Below are 21179 nucleotides of genomic sequence, written 5' to 3' on the forward strand. Positions count from 1 at the left end.
GCAGCCCCGCGGCCGCGCCGACCGCCGGCGCCTCGGCGGGGGAGGGACCGGGGCGGGCACCGGGACGGGGCCGAGGGGCGTCCGGGACCGCCCCCCGCCCAGGGACACGCCCCCTGCACCGCCCCCTGCACCCCCGGCACCGCCGGGACACCCCCGGGACACGGCACCGGCACCTCGGGGACACCCGGCACGCAGCACCTCCCAAACACAGCCACTGTCCCCTTAGGGACCCCCGGCACGCAGCCCCCATCGTCTCGGGGACACCCGGCACACAGCATCCCCCAGCACGCTGATCCTTCCATCCTCTCCTGGTGACAAACTGGAGAGGGGTTGGGACAGAGGGGGGACTGTCAGATGCCACCAGCCCAGCCAGGTTTGCGGTTTTGGGGGTATCGAGGCACTGCTGGCACCTCTCAAAGCCAAAAAGTGTTTTTCCTTCTCAGAAACTGGAGACAGGGATGTGTGTGATGGAAGCCCAGTATCCCATCCAACCCTGCCCTCTGGCTGTTCAAAAACATTCCTCCTTGTCCTGGCACGCCATGCCCTTGTCCAAAATCCCTCTACAGCTCTTCTGGAGCCCCTTAGGGGACTGAAAGGGGGTCTAAGGTCTCCCTGGATCCTTCTCTTCACTACACGAACATGCCCTGCTCTCCCAGCCTGCCTCCATAGGAAACACCAGGGCACTCCCAGGTCTCAGGGCCATCCTTCCTTGCTCAGGCCACTCAGACTCCTGGGAAATACGGCTGCTGCCCACCCACCCGGCTGCTTCCCAGCACCCTACAGGGTGCACTGTGGTGGGCTTCTGCCATGGCTTCACCAGTACGAGCAGGTCCAGCACAAAGCTCTGCTCATCTCCTGCCCGGAGTCCACCACAGCACGGAGTGAATCCATCAGGCAACCTCAGGCTCCCCTCATTGCCACACAAAGATGCTATTTCAGCTAATCCGCAAAACCCCAATCCTTTCAGCTCCTACCCGCCTTCCCACATTCCATTTGGGGTAAAACAGTGGCTCTCAGAGCCAGCCAGGTAGGACCCCAGCCCCAGCTCCCCTCATTGCCACCCCAGCGTTACAGCCTTGCCCACACCCAGCATCATCCACGGCTGCCGTGCTGCTCCGAATCAGTGTTTGTAGGACACCAGCAGGGAGAAGGAAAAGGAGAAAAACGGCATTAACACATTCACTGGCACTGGGAAGGAGGGCCAGGAATGTAAACGCAGCCCAGCGCTAGTCCGAAAATGGTAACAGCTGGAAAGGAGGGCTGGAAAGTTTGTTCGTTGGGATCCGAGATCCTAGCCAGGCTCCCAGCATCCAGCTCAGCCAAAATACCCTGCCCTCAGCTGCTCTGCTGCACTTACAGTCCTAGATTGAAATTTTTAAACTTTTGAAATTGATTTTAATTCTCCGTTTTAAGATCCCAAACCAGTATCTGGAAGCTCCTTAGGGAGGAGCACACCAAAACCCAGGGATACACACACACACTCACCCCTCACTACAGGGGCTTTGGTAGCTGGGATTAACAAAGAAAAAACACCCCAAAATTCGGGAGGGAACCAGTTGTCACTGGCATTGCACGGCCTAAACCAGACCCAGGGAAAAGCAGCTCCCAAATGCCTCGTCAGCAATTTTTCTCGCCGTGTTCCTCTCCGTACGCACGCTCCAAATTTCCCTGACACTGCAGAATTAAACTGCTGCAGTATGAGCAGGATCCACGGGAGGTCATGGCAGGACCACTCCGAGTGCAGCCAAACCAGGGTGCTCCAAGAGGCCCCCCAGACCCTTGGAAACACCCCCCAACTTCACCCCTGGGATCTGAATGCTTTGGGAATGTGATGTGCTGCTGTGGTATTTCACACACACAGCTGAGGTGTCCTCAAGGGATGCATCCCCAAGTGATGCTGGTGGTTTGCTGAGGCACCCACAAAAATTGGGGGGCACCCTCTGTAGCCAGAGGGAGGGGACAGACATGCTGTTGCTGCCCCTCCCTTAGTGTCCTAGTGGGGGAAAAGGCATTTGCTGCTCAGACCCCTCCTCAGTTACAGAGGATGGTATTAAAGAGACTGACCTGGTTTAAAAAATTTTTAAAATATATTACAATGTAATTTATTAACAATATTAATGGTGCCCTGTCCCCGAAGGCTTCAAGGCCAAGGCTGGTGGACACCTTCCACCAGACCAGGTTGCTCCAAGTCCCATCCAACCAGTCCTTGAAGACTTCCAGGGATGAGATCAGGACAAATGATCGGTTTGGGCAGTTTTGCATGTGGGAGACCTACGGGAAAATCAGGCTTCTCTGTGTGTGACATTTTGCAATTCCACCCTCAGCTGCTGGTTCTGAGTTTGACCCTTCCCTGCTCTCTGGACACGACTGGGAGAGAGCCCACGAGGGGAGTCTGCTCCAAAGGGAAGGGAAAATCCTCCCCACCCCCCGAATCACAGTCCAAATCACCTTGATTTAGTAGAACCAGAATCTTTATTGATCTCACTGTAACAGCAACCACTGGCGAGAGCTTTTCTCCTCCCGAACACCTGCTTGAAGAGACGGTACAAAACAACAGAAATCCCAAAGGGATCCCCTGACTAGCAGAGGAACACCCCGGCGAGGCCAGGCACTCCCTCCCTGCTCAGCCCCAAGCCCGCTTACAAAAGAGAACCTTTGGGGACAAAAGTTGCTGGGATGGGGAACGGAGACACAGGGAGGTTGGGGAAGGGGGCATTTAGAGAAAAAAAAAAATAAACAACAAAAAAGGTTTCCCTCCGGCTCCTGTCCACTCAGTCACGTTGTCCTTGGATATGGTCTGATTGTTTTTGGCTAGCAGAGCAGGTTTCCCAAAAGCTGCAGCTGTGCTGAGGGCGCCAGGTCCCTGCATCCACGGTGGCCGTCCCCGCTCTGCCGAGGATGTCCTCGCCCCCTGCCCCTCCCTCGATCCGAGGGCCTAACCGACCTCCTAGGATCTTCGCTTCAAGGAAAATATATTCATTTATATATAATATATATATTTGTGTGTGTCTTATCACCACCCACCCACACGCACGTACATATTGCTACTCGCACTCACTCACTCGTGCGCCCGCGGCGGCCGGGCTGCCGCGCTCACCTCACCTCCCACGCCAGGGAATGGATGGGAAAGACAACCCGTTCCCTGGGGTTGTGCTTTTGCTTCTTCCTCCCCCAGCCCCAAAACAAGGGCCAGCCCCCCCTCCACTCCCTGTGAGAAAAGCAGCTGGAAGATGGGAGCTCGCCACCAGCGCCGCCCCGTGCCAAACACACCTAGAGAAATAAATTACGGGATGGAAAGTGCACAAAGCCTGGGGGTGTCCCCCTCCCCAGCACGGGTCCCCCAGGCTGGGTTCCAAGGTGGGGAGCGACCCCAGCGAGGGAGGGAGGATGGATGGAGCAGGCACTCAGGTGGGGGCTGATAAAATGGCACTTGAGAAGGCTGTGGAGCTGGTGATGGCTCCCAACAGGCAGTAAAAAATCAGAACCGGTGGGGGCTGGTGGGACTGGGGGGCGCAGCCTTGCCCAGCGCTGCTCGTCAGGGCAAGAGTCACACGGAGAGAGGGGGAAAAAGAAACCCCATCTCCAGGGGAGGTTCAAGATGGCCATGCCATGCCAGGCTGGCAAAGGGGAGGATAATGTGGAAATGCTTTATCCACAACAGCATGATCCGGTTGGGAGAAGTGCCACCCGGAAAAGTGAGCAGAGGATGGCATCGATGGCAGCACCCTGCAAGGAGAGCACTCCATCCCTGCGGTGTCCCCATAGACCCCAGGGACACCCAGTGATTCCTGAGACATCCAACGGTGCCAGAGGGATCTCCCCCCTGTAGGATTCACATTTTAAAAGGCTGGGGGGTAAAAAAAACCCCGAGCACTACAAAGCACTTTCCCAGAGGCACTCGGCCCCAGCCCAGAAAAAGTCGTTGGGGGTAAAGTGCCCCTTTTTAGTACCAAAAATAAAAGCAAGGGTTTTTATAATATATGGCTACATTGCTGTGAGTCCTGGCTGGTGGGTGGGGGACACAGCCCCTGGCTGGAGGGCCAAGATGGCAGAAATCCAGGTTGGAGAGATGTGAACACGCTGGCTGATTCCATCAGGGACTACATCGGAGCCCTGGAGCACCAAAGGGAACAGGCTCCCAATGCTGTCCTTTGCTGAATGCCAACACATCCCAGGGAAACTCAAAAAATACCCTCCCCAGGGTGCAAGCAGGTGCATGATTTTAGGAGTGATGTTTCCCCCTCCTCCCAAAAGGCTGCCCGAATTTTCCAGGAGAAGGGGGCAAAGGGGGTGACACAGCTCCAGAACACCAAGTTGCTGGCAATGGGAGGTTTGGGTAACAAAAGAAGGGAATTTTGTGGGGGCATGAGGCAGCAGAAGAGGCAAAGGGATGTTTTAAAAAGAAGCCTGGTGGAGATCAGGCTGCTGGCAGGTGGAAGAGGAGGAACAGGGCCGGATCCAGAAGGGATGCTCCGTCTGGCACATGGTGGGACCGGTCACCCGCAAAGGGGGAGAAGACAGAGCTGCACTCCCCCCCTAAAAGAGGGGGAGGAGGAGGGCGGGGAGGGGACGCTGGTGGGGACCACTGCCACCTCCACCTCGCCGGGACGGATCCTGCTAAGCCGAATGGGGGTGCACAGGTCTGGGGAGTCGCTGCCTCTCCGTGGTTCCCGCTCAGATATCCATCTCGAACTGAGCATCGTCCCCTGGCAAGAGGCAAGGAGAGCAGCGTTAGGGGCGTCATCCTCCACCCCAAATCCCTCCTGTCCCACCCCGGGGATCCCTTACCCACGGAAGCAGTGTTAGGGGCGTCATCCTCCACCCCAAATCCCTCCTGTCCCACCCCGGGGATCCCTTACCCATGGATGGCTTGCCCTCCTGGTGGTTCAAGCTGTTGGTGTCCGCTTTGGGCTCCTCGGCGGCCTCGCCGGGGCTGGTGACGCCGGGAATATTGGGGAGGTGACAAGGCGGGGTCTTGGCCATGGGAGAGTTGCGGCGGTCCAGCAGGAACTTGCGGTCGTAGATGATCCGGGTGCCTGGGGGGAGGACGGGAGCAGAGTGGGGGAATCCGGTTCGGCAGCGCTTGTTTGCCGAAGGAGTTTCCCGGCGGGACGGGCGTCCCGGCCAAGGTTCTCCGCCACAGATCGGCGGGGAGGGCTGGGGGGTGCGCGCCGCGGCTCTGCCCGCTCTTATCTGGGCACAACAGGCGATAATTCGGCGCTGGCCAAACACCCCGGCGGCAACTGGGTCCCGGCTGCCCCGGGGCGCTCAACGCTGGCAAACTCAGGGCAGGGGTGGGAACGCGTCCCGGGGATGCCGATGGAAGCGGCGCCCCGAAACACCACGTGTCCCTCTGCGCTGCACGGGGACGAGCGTGTCACCGCCCCGCCGTGCCGAGGGACCGAGCCCCCGGTGCCCGCGTCCCACGGGGAGCTTCCTGCCAACCCGTCCCGGGATCCAGCTGCCGCCCCGCCGGGACCCTCCGCGCTCCCGGCACGTCCCGGAAAATAACAAACCCGTCTCCACGCGTGTGCGCCGAGGAGAGCGGGCGGAAAGCGCTACGTTCCACCGACACACAGGGGGGATCTAGGCGCGGCAGGCACGGTCCGCCCGCGACACGCGGCGTTCGGGCTGGCCCGGGCGCGCTCCCCCGGAGGCCCCGGCGGGCGCGGCGCTTTTACCTCCCGGCGTGGTGGAGAAGAGCGTCCCGCCGGGGGTGGTGCAGTAGTCGGCGGGGAGTTGCGCGGCGTCGCTGAGCGTGACGGTGCGGGTGGGGATGGCCCGGCTCTGGCTGGGCTGGCGGCCGCCTGCGGACGACATGGCCCCCGCTCGGCGCCGCGCTTTGTCCCCGCCGAGCGGCGCGGGCGGAGCGGCCCCGCCCCGCCCCGCGACCGCCGCCGCCAGGGGGCAGGCGCCGCGCCGCGCCGCCCTGCCCGCGCCTCCCACGTGGTCTAGCGGTGAGGATTCCTGGTTTTCACCCAGGCGGCCCGGGTTCGACTCCCGGCGTGGGAAGACCGGTTTTTTGGTTTTATTTTGGGTTGAATTTTTTTTTTTTGAGGAGGGAAGGAAGGGTGGTGGTGTCCTGCCGTTCGTTCCGTCCTGCGCCGGATGCCTTCGGCCAGAATGTTTTGGCTAGACCGAGCTGATTGAAGTCACCGGGAAAAGGAATGCATCCACATATCCCAAATCAGGAAAGAGGTTATATCCCCATATCCCATACCAGGAAAGGGCTTGTAGCCCTGTATCTCAAACCAGGAAAGGGGTTGTATCCCCATATCCCATACCAGGAAAGGGCTTGTATCCCCATATCCCAAACCAGGAAAGGAGTTGTATCCCCATATCCCGTATCAGGAAAGGGGTTCTGTCCCCGTATCAGGAAAGAGGTTCTGTCCCCATATCAGGAAATGGCTTGTATCCCCATATCCCAAACCAGGAAAGGAGTTGTATCCTCATATCCCATACCAGGAAAGGGCTGGTATCCCCATATCCCATACCAGGGAATAGCATTCATCTCCATATCCCAAACCAGAAAAAGGGCATGGATCCCTATATCCCAAATAAGGAAACAGGCTGCATCCCCTCATGCCAAGCCAGGAAAGGGCATGCATCCCCTTATCCCACACAAGGAAAAGACACCCATGCCCACGTTCCAAACCAGGGAATAGGACTCATCCCCATATCCCATACCAGGAAAATGGCATATCCAATACCAGGAAAGGGGATGCATCCAAATATCTCAGACCAGGAAAAGGGATGCATCTCCAGTTCCCAAACCAAGAAAGGAGATTAATCCCCATATCCCATACCAAGAAAGGGGACACATCCCCATATCCCGAGCCAGGGAATAGGATGCATCTACATACCCCCAAAAGCACCATCCTGGAAAGCTGGGAATCTCACCCTGAGGGACACGCCAGCCCCAGCACAGCCTCCCTCCCTCCCCTGGGAACACTGATCCTGTGGGTTATTTTTAGCATCCCTCTCCCAGAGGCCAGAGCGGCTGGTTTCTCCCTGCAGCCCTGGATCCCCCGGGGCGAAGCGCATTCCCGGCGGGCCCGGCCGCCCGCATGCACAGGAGGATGGGCGAGGCGGTGGCTCGGGTGGCCAGGAAGGTGAACGAGACGGTGGAGAACAAAAGGGATTCCCTGGGTAAGGCCGGCGCTCCGTCCCGGCTCCCGCCTGGGGCCCGGACAAGGATTGGGTATCCGGGAGCAGGGCTCTGTTTTCCACTGCCACAGTCTAAAAAAAGCTGTCGGCATTCCCTCCCCGCGGCTCCGGAGAAGAGAAAGGCTCCCCCAAAGGGCCCTCGGCCCCACAAAGTTAGAGCAGGTTCACATAATCCCGCGGCGTGTGTCCCCTCCTGGCCAGCAGTGGCAGGAGCAGATTTTTCCCCATGTTGCCGTGTCAGATTTGTGTTTTCCTGCCATTCCCCCATTTCCAGCTAATACCCAAGAGCGGGGTGCACTTCATCAAAGGAGAGAGATGAAAGCCATTCATTTTTATTCCCACTGGATTCCTGGCCCTGGGATATAAACCAGCGTATGCTGGAGCTTCATCTCTGAGGCTCTCCACATCCTCCTGAGAGAATCGTGGGAGGATGGAACTTGCTCCATCAGCCCCCACAGTGGCTTTGGGGAGAGGGCAGGAAGCAGAGCCCATCCTGGAGCTGGGATACAGGGTTTCCATCCCTGGAGTTTCCTGGGAGGGGAAAGAGAAACAACTCAGGACAGAACAAGAAGGCCACGAGGTGAGAAGCACAACGAAATCTTTTTTCCCCCTCCCCACCGCTTGCCATGGGACAGCCACCCATGACCATGAGAAATCCAGCCAGGAGAAATCCCTGCTCCATCCCCATCAGCAGTGGAATAGGCATCCCTGGGCTGCTCAGCTGCCCCCGGGGAATGAGGGACACGGGGGAGCAGGAGGACTGAAGTTGCCAGACCCTTGCCCGGGTCTCTCTGTGCGCAGATCTGGCCAACTGCAAACTGATGACCTTCCCTGTTGGGATCTACAAAGCCATGAGGAGCGTCACCGAGGGGATCCATCGCATCTCCCTGGCCAACAATGAGCTCAAGTCCATCACCAGCCGCTTTGTCACCACCTTCAGCCAGCTGAGAGGTAAGGCACTGCCACTTCCAACCCTCTGGGACACTCCAGGAGCCCCCAGGTTGCTGCAGAGGGGGCAAAGCACCCAAGAGTCTCCCCTAAGCTCACACCTCATTGCAAGCATTAGTTCAGACCCAAAAAAATCCATTTTTGCTTATATCTTCTGGCCCTTGAAGGGTGAGGACACTGGTTCTGCTCTCTCCCACCCTTCTAAACCGGCATCAGCTGATCACGCCCCGGCTCCCGCCAAGGATGGGGCTGAGGATGGAGGAGGACAGGAAATGCAGGCTGGGGATAACAACGGGGCACGGCAATCCAGGCTGTGCCGACTAATTAGTCCTCGTAGTGAGACATCAATGAGAGCTAATCACTGCAGGAGATGGGAGCGATCATCAGCACCGCGGGGACACCTCCCTGCGGAGCTCAGAGAAGGCAGCCCGAGGCTAATCCGCTAAAAAATGGCCATGAAAGCATCCAGAGCGTCCAGCACGGCGGTATTGAACACCGAGGGTGGCGCTGGGGATGCTCGGGCAGCTTCTAAAATCAATTTTGTTCCGACGACCTACCACACAAATGCACTGCGGTGGGTGCCTGGGGAAGCTTCCCTCGCTCTGGAGCCAGAGCATCCTCTGTTTCCTTTCCCCGGGCTGGGGAAAGGAAACACATCCAGCAAAGGAAATCAATTTTCATTTTCTAGACAGCACAACAAGGCCTGAAGGGAAAAAAACACTTTGCTTCCCAGCAAGGGCTTAGCTCCACTTCCAGTGAACCGATCACTCCTGCGATGAGCTGTGCTGGGTCTCAGCAGGAACAGAAGCCCCAGGGCTGGGGACAGGCTGAATAAGGCAGGACCTATAAATACCAGGTATTAGCAGGGGCAGGGCAGCTTGTGTGGGTATTTATAGTGCAGAAAGCCCTGTGTCACTGGAGAAGGGCGCTGAGACAGCGGGGTTTGCGGTCTGGTCCCAGGAGTGCTGCTCCTGGCCCCACAGGAGCTCATTTCTGGGGCAGGACAGCATCACAGTTGGGTAAACTGTGAAAAATAGGCATTTTTCACATCTAAAGACCTCTCTCCCACCATTCTGTTTATTCCCAGAAGGGGTTCAGGCACATGAATATAGAGGGCTAGCCTTAAGCCATGACAAATGTCCATTGGGGAGGTAATTGCACTGACTTTATGAGGAAATATTCCTTATTTTTTACAGGCTCTGCTTGCAAAAGGCTGCCCCATTTCATTAGGAAAGCATTGCTCCTCAATGTGGTATTCCCAGCAGGCAAATCTACAGTGGCAACCATGGAAAACTGAAAAAAAAATATTTAAAAATAATAATAATAAAAATTTTTAAAAAAAGAAGCCAAATTTCTGGAGCTGGAATCCCACTGATGGACCTGGCAGTCCACGGGAGCCAGAGGCTGTAAATCAAGCCGTGCATTAGTTATTTTCCCATCTTTTTCCCTGCATCCCAGCACCTCCCTTCTCTGTTCCCAGAGCTCAACCTGGCAGGCAATTACCTGCACCGCCTGCCCGAGGAAATCACGTCCCTGCTGCACCTGCGGGCCATCGACCTCTCCCGCAACAGGTTCCGGCGCTTCCCGGAGCCCCTGGCCACCGCCCCCGCCCTGGAGACCATCGACCTGGAAGAGAACGAGATCGCAGGTGAGGAGGGCTTTTTCCCGCTGGAAAAAGGCGATTTAGCATCACCCCATGAGAGCTTTCTCAGCCATTTGCCTTTGCCGGGAAAGGAAATTTGCCTCCAGGGGAAAAGCTGCTGCAGGCACAGCGGGAGCCAAGCCCCATTCACCACGCTGGGATGTAGATCTTAAAAGCATCTCCAGCTGGGGTGACCCAAAATCCCCAGATTTCCTTAAAAAACCAGAGCTGATTGCAGAACCCGGCCCCGGAATGCTGGGTCGGGATGTTTGCTGCCAAAGAGCAGGACACCTGAACATTTCCCAGAACAAACAGTAGCTGTTTAACACTACAAAATCCCCTAAAAATTAAATGAAAGGGATGGTAAGAGCCTCTCATCCCTCAGCCCTGCAGCGGCAGGAAGATTTTTCATCTGCAAAAAGCTGAAGGCTTTGGAGCCTGTGAAAGCTGGGCAAAAGGGGCAGCTGTTGTACACAGATAAAAGTGAATTTATTTAGCAGGCAGCCTTCAAAGAGTCCAGGCTGGAGCATCCCACAGCCCCCACGGACCCCCAGGGAGGCAAATATCGGAGTCCACTCAATTTTGCTGTTTTATCTGGGATTGCTTCAGCTGCTGCTGGGAAAGCTGCTGCCTGCAACACTTGGTTTGTTAACAGCCTCACATCAGCTGCTCCCCAGCTGTGCCTGTAGAAACACTGGAATTAAAACCTGCTTCCACAGCAGCCAGAGTAACACACGGCTTTTCCTCACCCTCTTCTTCTCTCCCACCTCCCGGAGAGAGCTGCCTCACTTTTAGTTCTCTCCGTCGCTTTTTGAGTTCAGTTGGGTGATTTCAATCCCAGCTGGTCTCCAAACAGCATTTTCCCCCGCTTGTTTTGTGGAAGCAGGATGCTGCAGGAAGGGAACGCAGCTTTTTGGTGCCTTTTTCCCCTGATAAAATGCAGGGAGGAAAGGCTGCAGCCAGGGCTGCACCCAAGCTGGATTGATCCTGGGGGAGGAGGTGGCTCAAGAGCCCAGGCTTGGTCACCTCCCACCAGGCTCCCCTGGGCTGGGAGGTGTCCTCCAGATGTGGAGAAAATAAAAACAGAGTAAAATGGGACAATTTCAAGCCAAAATGTTGTAGGGATATGTGTGAGTAGTGCACAGGACACTGTCTAGCTGCAGAAATAGGTGATGTGAGCCAATTTTACACATTTTCTGGGAAGGGGAGAGGTAGACACCGGAAAGCCAGGGGCTTTCAGCCCATTTTTTTCCAAGGAAACAAAAACCTGGGCAATCACACCGCTACCAGCAGCCCTTCCCAAACAGGTTCCCCTGCAGGTGAGCTGTGTTTGTAGGGTTGCAGATGCCCTGGTTTGTGGGGCTGTGCCAGTGCTGCTCCTGCCTGTCCTCCCGTGTCATTCCAGGGATGCTGGAGAGGCTCCTGCCAGGGCTGCAAACCCAATTTAAAAGCTCCTGCTGAAACAGCTGAGTGACTTGCTGAGACTATCGAGCTGGAGGTGGTAGGTGATGTTTTCCAAAGGGAAGCAGGAGTGAAAGGAGATTAATTAATGCCTGCTTAGAGCCTGTGGGCTCTGTGAAAGGAGACATTTAATGCCACAAGCCACTCTTTTCATCTAAATAAGCTCTTAACCCTGGACTGTAATTATGTATATATTACTGTCAGTGCTTTTAACTCTTTCCCTGGTAATTAGAGTTGTATCAAATCAGCATTTTAAGCTCCCAAATCCACGGGGATGTTTTGGTGCCTGCAGCTCCAGCTTCTCTTTCCCTTATTCCTTGATTAATGGTTTAATAGGGATGCTGTTGAGCTGCTGCCAGGGCTGGGGAGGTCACTGCTGGGGACAGCTGTGGTTAATTTTGTCCTCCTGAGAATGCCTAGATGGGACAAAGGGGGTGAGTCCAAACTCAGAGCAGGGCTGGATGGGATATTGGGAAGAGACTCTTCCCCCTGAGGGTGATGAGGCACTGACACAGAGACGCTGTGCATTCCTGGCAGTCTCCAAGGCCAGGCTGGATGGGGCTCACAGCAGCCTGGGATAGTGGAAGGTGTCCCTCTGTCCATCCAGGGGTGGACTGGACAAGCTCTAAGGCCCCTTCCAACACAGACCATGTCAGGTTCTGCTTTAATTATGTAAAAAAGCCTTTTCCCTCCCTGTTTTTTGCTTAACCAGTGAAGCCAGCATGAATAATTCAGGCTCAAATGCAAGTGCCTCATCCATTGGGAAGGCAGCAAGGGATGCTTTGGGCTGTTTTTAGGGGAATTTGTGGCTGGCAGGGCACAACCCTACAGCTACAGGCTGCACCATGTGCCCTGCCTGTCCCTTCATGCCAGGGCTGAGTCACTGCTCCTCACCTGGAATTCAGGTGCAGAGCTGAGCTCTTCCCAGCCTGGGAAGGTCGTGGTCCCCAAAATGCTTTACTAAACTCCCTAATTTAAGCAAAATGGGTGAAAGCACTTTTATCATGCTGCGTAAGAGGATGATTAAACTTCTTATTCTCCACTGCCTTAGATGATGATTAAATAGGGAGATCTATGAACAAAAATATATTACTGTTGTGCTTCAAGGGGGAAAAAAACACCAAGCAAAATGATATGGGGGAATGGCAGTGAACAAATCCACCATGAAGAAGAGTTATTAAAAAAATTCATGTGAAGCTGTGCCTGATGAGCTATGTGCTCCTAGGGAATTTGTGTAAGGAAAATATCACCATTTTCTGGAGGAGAAAGAGGGAAAAAACAAAGGCAATGAAGTGTTTGAGTCTTTTTCCAGCATAAAATAAGTTTCATGGTTTAAAAATCACATAATCATCCACCAGATATAATTACAACACCAGAATTCTGCTCCAGGCGCTGGCAGAGGAAACAGGAGCTGGGATAGAAAAGGCTCCTGTCACTCTGGCGGCCAAATTAAAAAGGAATTGGTTCAGGTAAATCAGACAGGTGGGCTTTGCTAGCCCAAAATATTGAAAATCTGTCACCACTTAATGAGCTTTATTTGGGCTAGGTTTTCATGTCAGCCTCATTCCTCTGCTCTCAGTGGATTCACACTGGGACCATCCAGCTGAGCTGCACCTTTTTTGAAATGCAGAGTTTGTAAATGTCGTGTTTTCTAAAAGACAACACCCAAATTCGTGGAAATTGCAAAACAGAAGGGTGCCTCTTGATGGCTGAGAGCCATTTTGCAGCCTGTCCAACAAGGGCAAAGACCAAGGGTCTTCCTGTTAGCCTGGAGAGGGCTCCTGGGCATTGCAACACCGGGATAAAATCAGGGAATAAGTCTTTGAATCCCAGTTTAGTGCCCAGCAGGGGTTTTATTAGCACTGGGAGAACTGGAGGGCAGCCCCCACACTGGGTATCTTGGTGTTTGCACCTTGCTGACACATTCCTTAGAATCCCAGGATCATTTGGGTTGGAAAAGACCTCCAAGACCATCGAGTCCAGCCGACAACCGTTTGCCTGAGCAGTTAGATAAATTAATATTTCACTGTCTTTCTGTTTTGATCAAAGCCTGCAGACAGGCCTAACATCAACAGCAAACCTTTGCTGTTAAACTCAAAAAAGCCTGCAAATTACCACCACGCCTCAACACAAGCAGTAGTGCCTCCTTAGAGTCAATTACACAATCAAATAATATTAATACCTCAATCATTTATCCCTCAGTCAACCATTCCTCAAATAATCCCAACTCAATAGCCTCAGATACAAAATTCAAATTAGCCTCCTCAAAATTAATACACTTTTTAAATAATTTTTGTTATAAAAGCATTCCTACCAAAATTGTCAATTTTTTTCAACAAAACCAAAATTTTTTAATTCTAAGCAAAGCCAACAACAAAATTCTTAAACTTTCAATCCTTCCCACCATTATTTCAATAAATTATAATAAAAACCTAATAATTTTAGCTCTTACATTTGGTATTCCTATAGTAATTCCCCAAAAACACCTATAACTATTAAATTTCTTTTACCCATAAATACACCCAAACAAAACAACTTCCCAAAAACTTCAATTATATCTGTGCCACTTAACACCTCAAACCCTACAACCTTTTAAACACAACGTTTAAACCACAACCAACCAAAATGAACTTAAAAACCTAACCCACCGTATTAAAGCAATTCACGTTACAAACATACCACATACTAATACAAATGTCACTGGGATCTCTCACAGGTTTTAACCCAATAATTTGGGTTAAATATGAATATAAATATAAATATGAATATAAATCCTATATCAGGTTTGTTTCAGGCCGTCCATCAAGGGGAGTTTCCATCCCCTCCACCCCTCCAGGACGGATCCTCACCTCCGTGCTCTCTTTCCAGAGGTGCCGACGGATAAATTGGCCTCCATGGCGTTGCTGCGGAGCCTCAACCTGCGCGCCAACCCCGTGGGCCCCGAGGTGCGCCTGCTGGTGCGGCCCCTCGTTCCCTTCGAGCTGCTGCTGTCTCCAGAGGAGCCCATTCCCAAAGCCTGACAGCACCCCGGGCTGTCCCGAGGGGGCACTGCCCGCCGGAGGGGTTTGGCTTAGCTCAGTCCCTGCTACGCCCCCGTTTCTGCCCCAACCCTGAGTGAGTGCCTCGTTTTTCCTAAACTAAAAGCAAGCTCCCCCGTGGGGGGGATGGCTCTGCCAAATCCCCGGCCAGGCAATGTCCTGCTTGCGCGTTTTGGGGGCGCAGAGGAGCTGCAACGTTTGTGGTGGGAGGTTTGGGTGGAATTGGGGGGATCTGGGTGTGCAGCATCCCAGCCGGGCACTGCAGCAGCAGTGATGCTGGAGGACATGCCTGCAGCTGTAAGGGCTCTCCCTGGAATTGCTGACACGGTGGTGGTGTGCCAAGTGCCTGATTAAATGCTTTCCTGTTACATCGGGGGGGTCTGTATCTGATTAAATTCGGATTACCACTCTTGTCCTTTGAGAAACCCCTTTGCACAGCTGCTCACTGCAGCCTCCAGCTGGATCCTCACAGACCCAAAGCAGTATTTCCCTGGGAAAATCCTTGTTTTCCAAGGAATTTTTCTTCCCTCCTGTTTTTTCACTGTGGAAACCAAAGTGACCCAAGGCTGGTGGGTCCCCACACGCTGCTCACCCCGTGGCTGTCCCAGAGGTGTGCACCCACCTCTCGGGGGCTGTGGGTCCTCAAGTTCTGCTGATTCCTTTCCAGGAAGAAATGTCCTGGACAGAGTGTTTTCTCAGTGGCAGGAAGGCCACTGCCAAGCACACCCATGTCCCTTAGCAGCTGGCTGCCTGCAAAAAAAAAACCAAAACTCCTGGGAGAAACCCCAGGTGTTATCTCCAAACGCCTTGTTTAAACATCTCCCTTGTTTGTTCCTTTGGGTATTTAAGGGACAAACACTTCCCAATGCTGTGTGCGGGCTGGGGACAGCCAGGAATAGTAAATCCTGTAAATATTTGACTTCTAGACTTGCCAAACTTTGGTATAAAATTATGGTAAGAGATGTTGGGCATGCTGGAGGAGCTGGAGTTGCATGGAGCAACCTGAAGCCAGGACCAGCATCCCTAAACATTGCGCTGCTTTTCCCTCTGTGTGGATTGATGGGTGGGGGATCTCCCCTCTCGTCTTGAGGCTCCTGGCACATTTTCCTCCCGGGATGGACAGGAGCGCTGCTGGGGACACCGGCCACCAGCTGCCAGCATTACTGTGGGGACCTCGGCGGCAGCGGGGGGACACAGAGCCGGACCCTCCCTCGGGAGCGAACCCGCTCCCTCCCTCTCCGTGCCCCGCGGGGGCTGCTCGCCCCCGCGCTGCCTCATCCAGGGGGGCAGCGTGCGGGTCCCCCGGTATCCATGGCGATAGGAGGATGTTTCCCCCCGCGCCCCCTCCCCTTCTCCGCTGCAGCCGGCGAGCAGCCGCACCCGGCGCGGCGGCACCGCGGCGGCGGCACCGGGGCTCCGGACCGGCCGGGAGGGACGGGGCGAGCTGCGCCCCCTCCCCGGGCAGCAGATCGCCTCCGGCCGTAGCGCCTGCACGGCAGCGATGCAGCCCCCGGAGCCGGGTCGGGCCGGCGGAGGTGAGTGCCGAGACGTGATTGATTTTATCCCCCAAAAAAGCTATCCACCCCGCATCCCAGCCCCCTATTCCATCAGACCAGCCTTTCCCCGCCGTGGTTTCCCGCAGCCGGGCAGGGAGGCAGGTGATCCATCACCCCCCGTGCTGTCCCCCATCCCCTTGTCACCACGTCCGAGGTGTCAGTCAGTGCTGAGCTGAGGACGCCTGCATCCATCCATCCATCCATCCATCCACCCGTTCATCCATCTATCCACTCACTCACCCACCCGGCTGCTCAGCAGTCCCTTATTTTTCTTTCCCCGTCTTCCACCTTGCTTTAAAGCCACCTCCAATTCCGTAGGACACCAACCTCCTGCTCGTGCTGCACTGCAGCCCCAAAAGATGAAGTCCAGCAAAGTTTTAGGCTTAATATCACAGGGTTTGGGCGATCTCATTACAGTCTTTGTTATTGCTCCTGCTCACAGAGCTGCTTCACGCATCTGACACCGACTATGTGGAGGATCTTGCCCCCTCGATCCCGCTCCTCCCTTGCCTCTCCAAGAGGCTCCTTCTCCGTGTCAGCTGCAAACCCCCCCAGCGCCTTTCTGAATCGCCACTGGAAATGTGTTGCCCAAATCCTGCACCCAGGACTGGGGTGTTAGGGGCTGGATAGGGCACCCCTGCCTGCCGGAACCTTGAGGAAGCCGGCGGTCCCTGTGGCTGGGAAAAGCATCTCGGCTGGCGAGCTGAGCACCGGCACGGGCACAGGGATGCGGGGATGCTCCAGCTGCCCAGCACACGGCGCCTTTGCAGGGCTGTCAGCGCAGGGCTGACCTGCAGGCGCTTAGGCTGAGCCTTAAAGCTAAAATGTGCCTTTCCTCGCCTCAGCACTGCAGCCTGGATTCTCCCGGAGTCAGTCCCGTCACCGCTGCAGGCAGCTCCTGCCCACGCCCGGCATCCTCCCGCATCCCTGGCTGCGTGCGGCTGGGGAAGCCCGAGGGTGGGAGCTGCCGCTCCCCGCTCGATCCCTACTGACAAAATGCCACCCCCGCCTCCACCAGGAGCTCACAGATAATGATCAGAATGACAATTATCACTTTAGACGGGAGGGGAGGGGAGGGGAGAGGAGGGTGTCCTCTGCCTCAGCCCCTTTCCCCTGGTTCTTTGCCGGGGAGAATAAGATTTTGCAGAATACGGAATTGTGAACCTTGGAAGCACAAGGAGAAGCAGCGGCAGCAGCCCGAGGGCAGGGATACTCCCAGGGCAGCCGCGGCTGGGACCACACGGATCCAGCTCCCATAAGGCCAGAGCACTGGAGTGTCGGGATGTGGATTTGTCTTCCTTGCATCATCCCTAAAAAAAAAAAAAAAGCCCAGGAGATTAGGATGTCTTCTGGGCTGCTCTAATGCCTCATCAAAAGAATGATGCAAATAATAATGATATAAAGTAATAACGATATCAAACAATAATTGTATCAAATAATAATGATATCTATGGTATCAAACAATAATGATTTAAAATAATAATTCAGCCGAGGTGCTGTGTAACCCAAGGAGAAGGAGACTTGTTGGAGCACAAAGATAAGTCCAGCAGGACATGTCCCAGCCAGTCTGGGCACTGGAATAAATATGAAAGCCCACCTCTGGAGGCATTGAGAAATGAAGGGAATAATTGTTTTGTTCTCTCCCGGCTTCATTTTCCTGCCTTCCCTTCCCCAGGCCCTTCCAATGGCACCTGGTGGCCCAACTCCAGCGCCAGCCACCTCCCGAGGGAGAACTACACCTTCCTGGCCTACTACCAGCATTCCACCCCCGTGGCCCTCATGTTCATCCTGGCCTACACCTTCATCTTCCTCATGTGCGTGGTCGGCAACGTGCTGGTGTGCTTCGTGGTGGTGAAGAACCGCCAGATGCGCACGGTCACCAACGTGTTCCTCCTCAACCTGGCCATCAGCGACCTGCTGGTGGGCATCTTCTGCATGCCCACCACCCTGGTGGACAACCTCATCACAGGTGAGCAGGGAAGAGGAAGGGGAAAGGCTTTTTTTTTAACTTTTTTTAAGTTCTGGCCATTTGTGGTAAAATAAGTTTGGCCCCAATGCTGCATTTGCATATTTGTTTGAAGTTCACCAAGCAACGTTGAAAAAAACTCCTTTCTGCATTTACCTTCTCCTGTGCTGGCTCAGCTCTGCCTGTTGACCTTTCCAAAGATAAGGGAGTTGGGAGGGTTCAGCTGAAGCAGCAGCCAGGCCACAGGGCAGGGTTTGTATTTATTGATTTTGGGGTGTGATTTATTTATTGCCCTGGTATTGGGGTCAAGAAACAAGATGAAAGTCCTTCTGATTGAGGGTCCCAAAGTCAGTAGGAAAAATGTCAGCCACCATATTCCTTGAGTTTCTAAGCGTAATGTGCATCTTTTTTACAAATGTTGGGGTTCTTCTTCAAGGATCCATGCTGCTAAAGGCTATCTCCACACAAGGACTTAGCATCCCCCAGCAACAACACAGTGGATGGGGACACCTAAAGGGAGCTGGGTGAGCCAGAGGTCCCTACAGCCTCCATGGTGTCCCCTCACAGGTTGGCCCTTTGACAACGCCATGTGCAAAATGAGCGGGCTGGTGCAGGGCATGTCCGTCTCTGCCTCTGTTTTCACGCTGGTGGCCATCGCCGTGGAGAGGTACGTTGGCATGGGGACGTGGGGACCAAACCATCTCCCGCAGGTCCAGGTGCCCTGTGGGGTTCCCGTTGCGGGAAAGCTCCTGGGAATGTCAGGAGCCTGTCACAGCTCTCCAGGAGGACCACAAAGCTGTCCGTGGGGCATTCCAGCAAGGTGTCCTTCCCCAGGCTGGGCTGAAAACACCAACCTATCTCTGCCACCAACAGACACGTGTAAAGAGCAACCCACCTCGCCCTCCATCCCCACCGCTGGGTCCTGGCCATCCTCCTTCCTCAGGGATGTCCCCACCAGGTGCCCAAAGCCACCATGAGCTGTTGTCCCACAGGTTTCGCTGCATCGTCCACCCCTTCCGGCAGAAGCTGACGCTGAGGAAAGCCCTGCTGACCATCGCCATCATCTGGGTGCTGGCCCTGCTCATCATGTGCCCCGCTGCCGTCACCCTGACTGTCACCAGGGAGGAGCACCACTTCATGGTGGACACCTACAACAACTCCTACCCTCTCTACTCCTGTTGGGAGGCCTGGCCCGAGACGGGGATGAGGAGGATCTACACCACCGTCCTCTTCTCCCACATCTACGTGGCTCCCCTTGCCCTCATCGTCATCATGTACGCCCGCATCGCCTTCAAGCTCTTCAAGTCGGTGGCGCCTGCCCACGGCGGAGAGGAGCCGGAGGGGAGGAGGATCTCCCGGAGGAAGGCCAAGGTCATCAACATGCTCATCATTGTTGCCCTCTTCTTCACCATCTCCTGGTTGCCCCTCTGGACGCTGATGCTGCTGACGGACTACGGGCGGCTGAGCGAGGGCCAGCTGCGCCTGCTTGCCGTCTACGTCTACCCCTTTGCCCACTGGCTGGCCTTCTTCAACAGCAGCGCCAACCCCATCATCTACGGCTACTTCAACGAGAACTTCCGCCGGGGCTTCCAGGAGGTCTTCAGGGCCCCCCTGTGCTCGCTCCGCTGCCAGCGCGGGCCCTACACCCCCCGGAGCCACGGCCGCGGGACCCTCTTCGGCGCCCGCAACCGCGTCTTCACGCGGGCGCGCAGCAGCGACTCGCCGGCCGTGTCCGAGTCAGGGCCGCTGGCCCCGCGCCGCGCCGGCATCCCCGCATGGGATGGCTGAGGGGCCGCGGCCACCAAACCCCTCGGGACAGAGGGATTGCGGGGTGGGGAGTGGGGATTGGCCACGAGACAGGGGAATAAAGGTGTGTCCTACTGATGCCTTGTTCCTGGCTAGGCTCCCCCACTTCGCCCACGGCACCAGCCAGAGCGCCCCCGGCCCAGCCCCCCAGGCCCTGCCAGAACCCCCCTTACCCAGCCCAGCCCAGGCACGGGGCCAGGGAATGCAGGGATCCAGAAGTGTGGGACAACAGGCTGTCCTGTCCATGCTTGGCCATGCCATGGAGAGGCGTGAAGCACCATGCTGTGCTGGACCAAGCCATGCCATGCAGGACCGTGCCAAACCACGCTGCCATGGCCGTGCCAGGCAGGACCAAGCCGGACTGTGCTGGACCGTGCTAGCCCATGCTGTCAAGGCCATGGGGAATGGACCATTCCATGGCCAGTCCATGGATGGGCGATGATGTGGCCGTGTTGTACCAAGGCATCCCATACTGCTGTGGCCATGCTGGACCAAGCTGGGCTGGACCAAGCCATCCCATGCTATTGTGACCCTGCTAGACCAAACCATGCCATGCAGGACAATGCCACTCCTTGCATTTGTGGCCCTTCCTGACCACATCCCACCATACTGCAGTGGCCATGCCATGCAGGACCAAGCCATGCCGTGCCAGTCCATGCCACCACATGCTGTTACACCTATGTTGGGCCAAACCATGCCATGCCAGATTGTGCCAGCCCACCCTTCCGTGGCCATGCCAGGCAGGATCACTCTTGCTACTGTGGCCGTGCTGAACTATGCTGGGCTAGGTCCACGCTGTGCTGGTCCATGACAGCCCAGGCTGTTGTGGCCATGGTGAGCAGGAAGGACCATTCCAAGCTGGGCAGGGCCATTACATGCCTGGAAGAACCATTCCCTGCCAGGAAAAATCATACCAAGGCTGGGAAGAGCCATTCCCCAGCAGGAAGAACCATACCAAGGTTGGAAGAACCATTCCAAGCTGGGCAGGGCCATTACATGCCTGGAAGAACCATTCCCTGCCAGGAAAAATCATACCAAGGCTGGGAAGAGCCATTGCCTGGAAGAACCATTCCCTGCCAGGAAAAATCATACCAAGGCTGGGAAGAACCATTCCCCAGGCTGTTGTGGCCATGGTGAGCAGGAAGGACCATTCCAAGCTGGGCAGGGCCATTACATGCCTGGAAGAACCATTCCCTGCCAGGAAAAATCATACCAAGGCTGGGAAGAGCCATTCCCCAGCAGGAAGAACCATACCAAGGTTGGAAGAACCATTCCAAGCTGGGCAGGGCCATTACATGCCTGGAAGAACCATTCCCTGCCAGGAAAAATCATACCAAGGCTGGGAAGAGCCATTCCCCAGCAGGAAGAAACATACCAAGGCTGGGAAGAGCCATTCCCCACCAAGAAGAACCATACCAAGGCTGGAAGAACCATTCCCAGCCAGGCAGGATCATTCCCAGCCGGGAAGAACCATTCCCAGCCGGCCCAGACCATTCCAAGCCAGGCAGGGCCATTCCCAGCCAGGAAGAACCACTGCGAGCCAGGCAGGACCATTCCAAGCCAGGCAGGACTATTCCAAGCCGGGAACAACCATT

The 21179-nt window shown here is 55.4% G+C and overlaps 3 protein-coding genes and 1 non-coding gene across 5 annotated transcripts; 3 read left to right on the top strand and 1 right to left on the bottom strand.

The window, feature by feature from the left end:
- Positions 1–2453: 2453 nt before the first annotated feature.
- On the bottom strand, positions 2454–5886 carry EIF4EBP2 (eukaryotic translation initiation factor 4E binding protein 2). Its single transcript, XM_041405009.1, has 3 exons — positions 5682–5886; positions 4860–5036; positions 2454–4706 (listed from the first exon to the last, which is right to left on the bottom strand). Exons 1-3 carry the CDS (start codon positions 5818–5820, stop codon positions 4675–4677), a joined length of 348 nt encoding a protein of 115 aa, XP_041260943.1. The 5' UTR covers positions 5821–5886; the 3' UTR covers positions 2454–4674.
- A 54-nt stretch (positions 5887–5940) lies between these two features.
- TRNAE-UUC lies at positions 5941–6012 on the top strand. Its single transcript has one exon. It is a non-coding gene; the product is annotated as a tRNA-Glu (tRNA).
- A 962-nt stretch (positions 6013–6974) lies between these two features.
- On the top strand, positions 6975–14624 carry LRRC20 (leucine rich repeat containing 20). Of its 2 annotated transcripts, none has more exons than XM_041405032.1 (4): positions 6975–7149; positions 7969–8118; positions 9596–9763; positions 14087–14624. In XM_041405032.1, exons 1-4 carry the CDS (start codon positions 7068–7070, stop codon positions 14236–14238), a joined length of 552 nt encoding a protein of 183 aa, XP_041260966.1. In that variant the 5' UTR covers positions 6975–7067; the 3' UTR covers positions 14239–14624. The 2 variants fall into 2 exon arrangements, with proteins under 2 accessions (XP_041260966.1, XP_041260964.1); XM_041405030.1 differs by having other exon boundaries at positions 6984–7149; positions 8017–8118.
- Positions 14625–14755: 131 nt separating this feature from the next.
- NPFFR1 (neuropeptide FF receptor 1) lies at positions 14756–19653 on the top strand. The gene is given in 5 exon segments (XM_041405029.1): positions 14756–15669; positions 15671–15791; positions 17488–17781; positions 18346–18445; positions 18771–19653. Coding segments are annotated over 5 exon segments (1413 nt in total). The 5' UTR covers positions 14756–15567; the 3' UTR covers positions 19567–19653.
- Positions 19654–21179: the final 1526 nt, after the last annotated feature.

The sequence above is a fragment of the Onychostruthus taczanowskii genome, unplaced genomic scaffold (genome assembly GCF_017590055.1).
Source record: "Onychostruthus taczanowskii isolate IOZ18803 unplaced genomic scaffold, ASM1759005v1 scaffold22, whole genome shotgun sequence".
In the NCBI taxonomy this organism is placed as follows: Eukaryota; Metazoa; Chordata; class Aves; order Passeriformes; family Passeridae; genus Onychostruthus; species Onychostruthus taczanowskii.

Bases quoted from the DNA above. Each gene is read 5' to 3' on its own strand.
- EIF4EBP2 (XM_041405009.1), bottom strand. From the start codon at position 5,820: ATGTCGTCCGCAGGCGGCCGCCAGCCCAGCCAGAGCCGGGCCATCCCC. The intron at 5,037-5,681 runs GTAAAAGCGCCG...TCCTCCCCCCAG, and splicing joins CTTCTCCACCACGCCGGGAG to GCACCCGGATCATCTACGAC. The intron at 4,707-4,859 runs GTAAGGGATCCC...GCCTCTTGCCAG, and splicing joins GGAGGGCAAGCCATCCATGG to GGGACGATGCTCAGTTCGAG.
- LRRC20 (XM_041405032.1), top strand. From the start codon at position 7,068: ATGCACAGGAGGATGGGCGAGGCGGTGGCTCGGGTGGCCAGGAAGGTG. The intron at 7,150-7,968 runs GTAAGGCCGGCG...CTCTGTGCGCAG, and splicing joins GAACAAAAGGGATTCCCTGG to ATCTGGCCAACTGCAAACTG. The intron at 8,119-9,595 runs GTAAGGCACTGC...CTCTGTTCCCAG, and splicing joins CACCTTCAGCCAGCTGAGAG to AGCTCAACCTGGCAGGCAAT.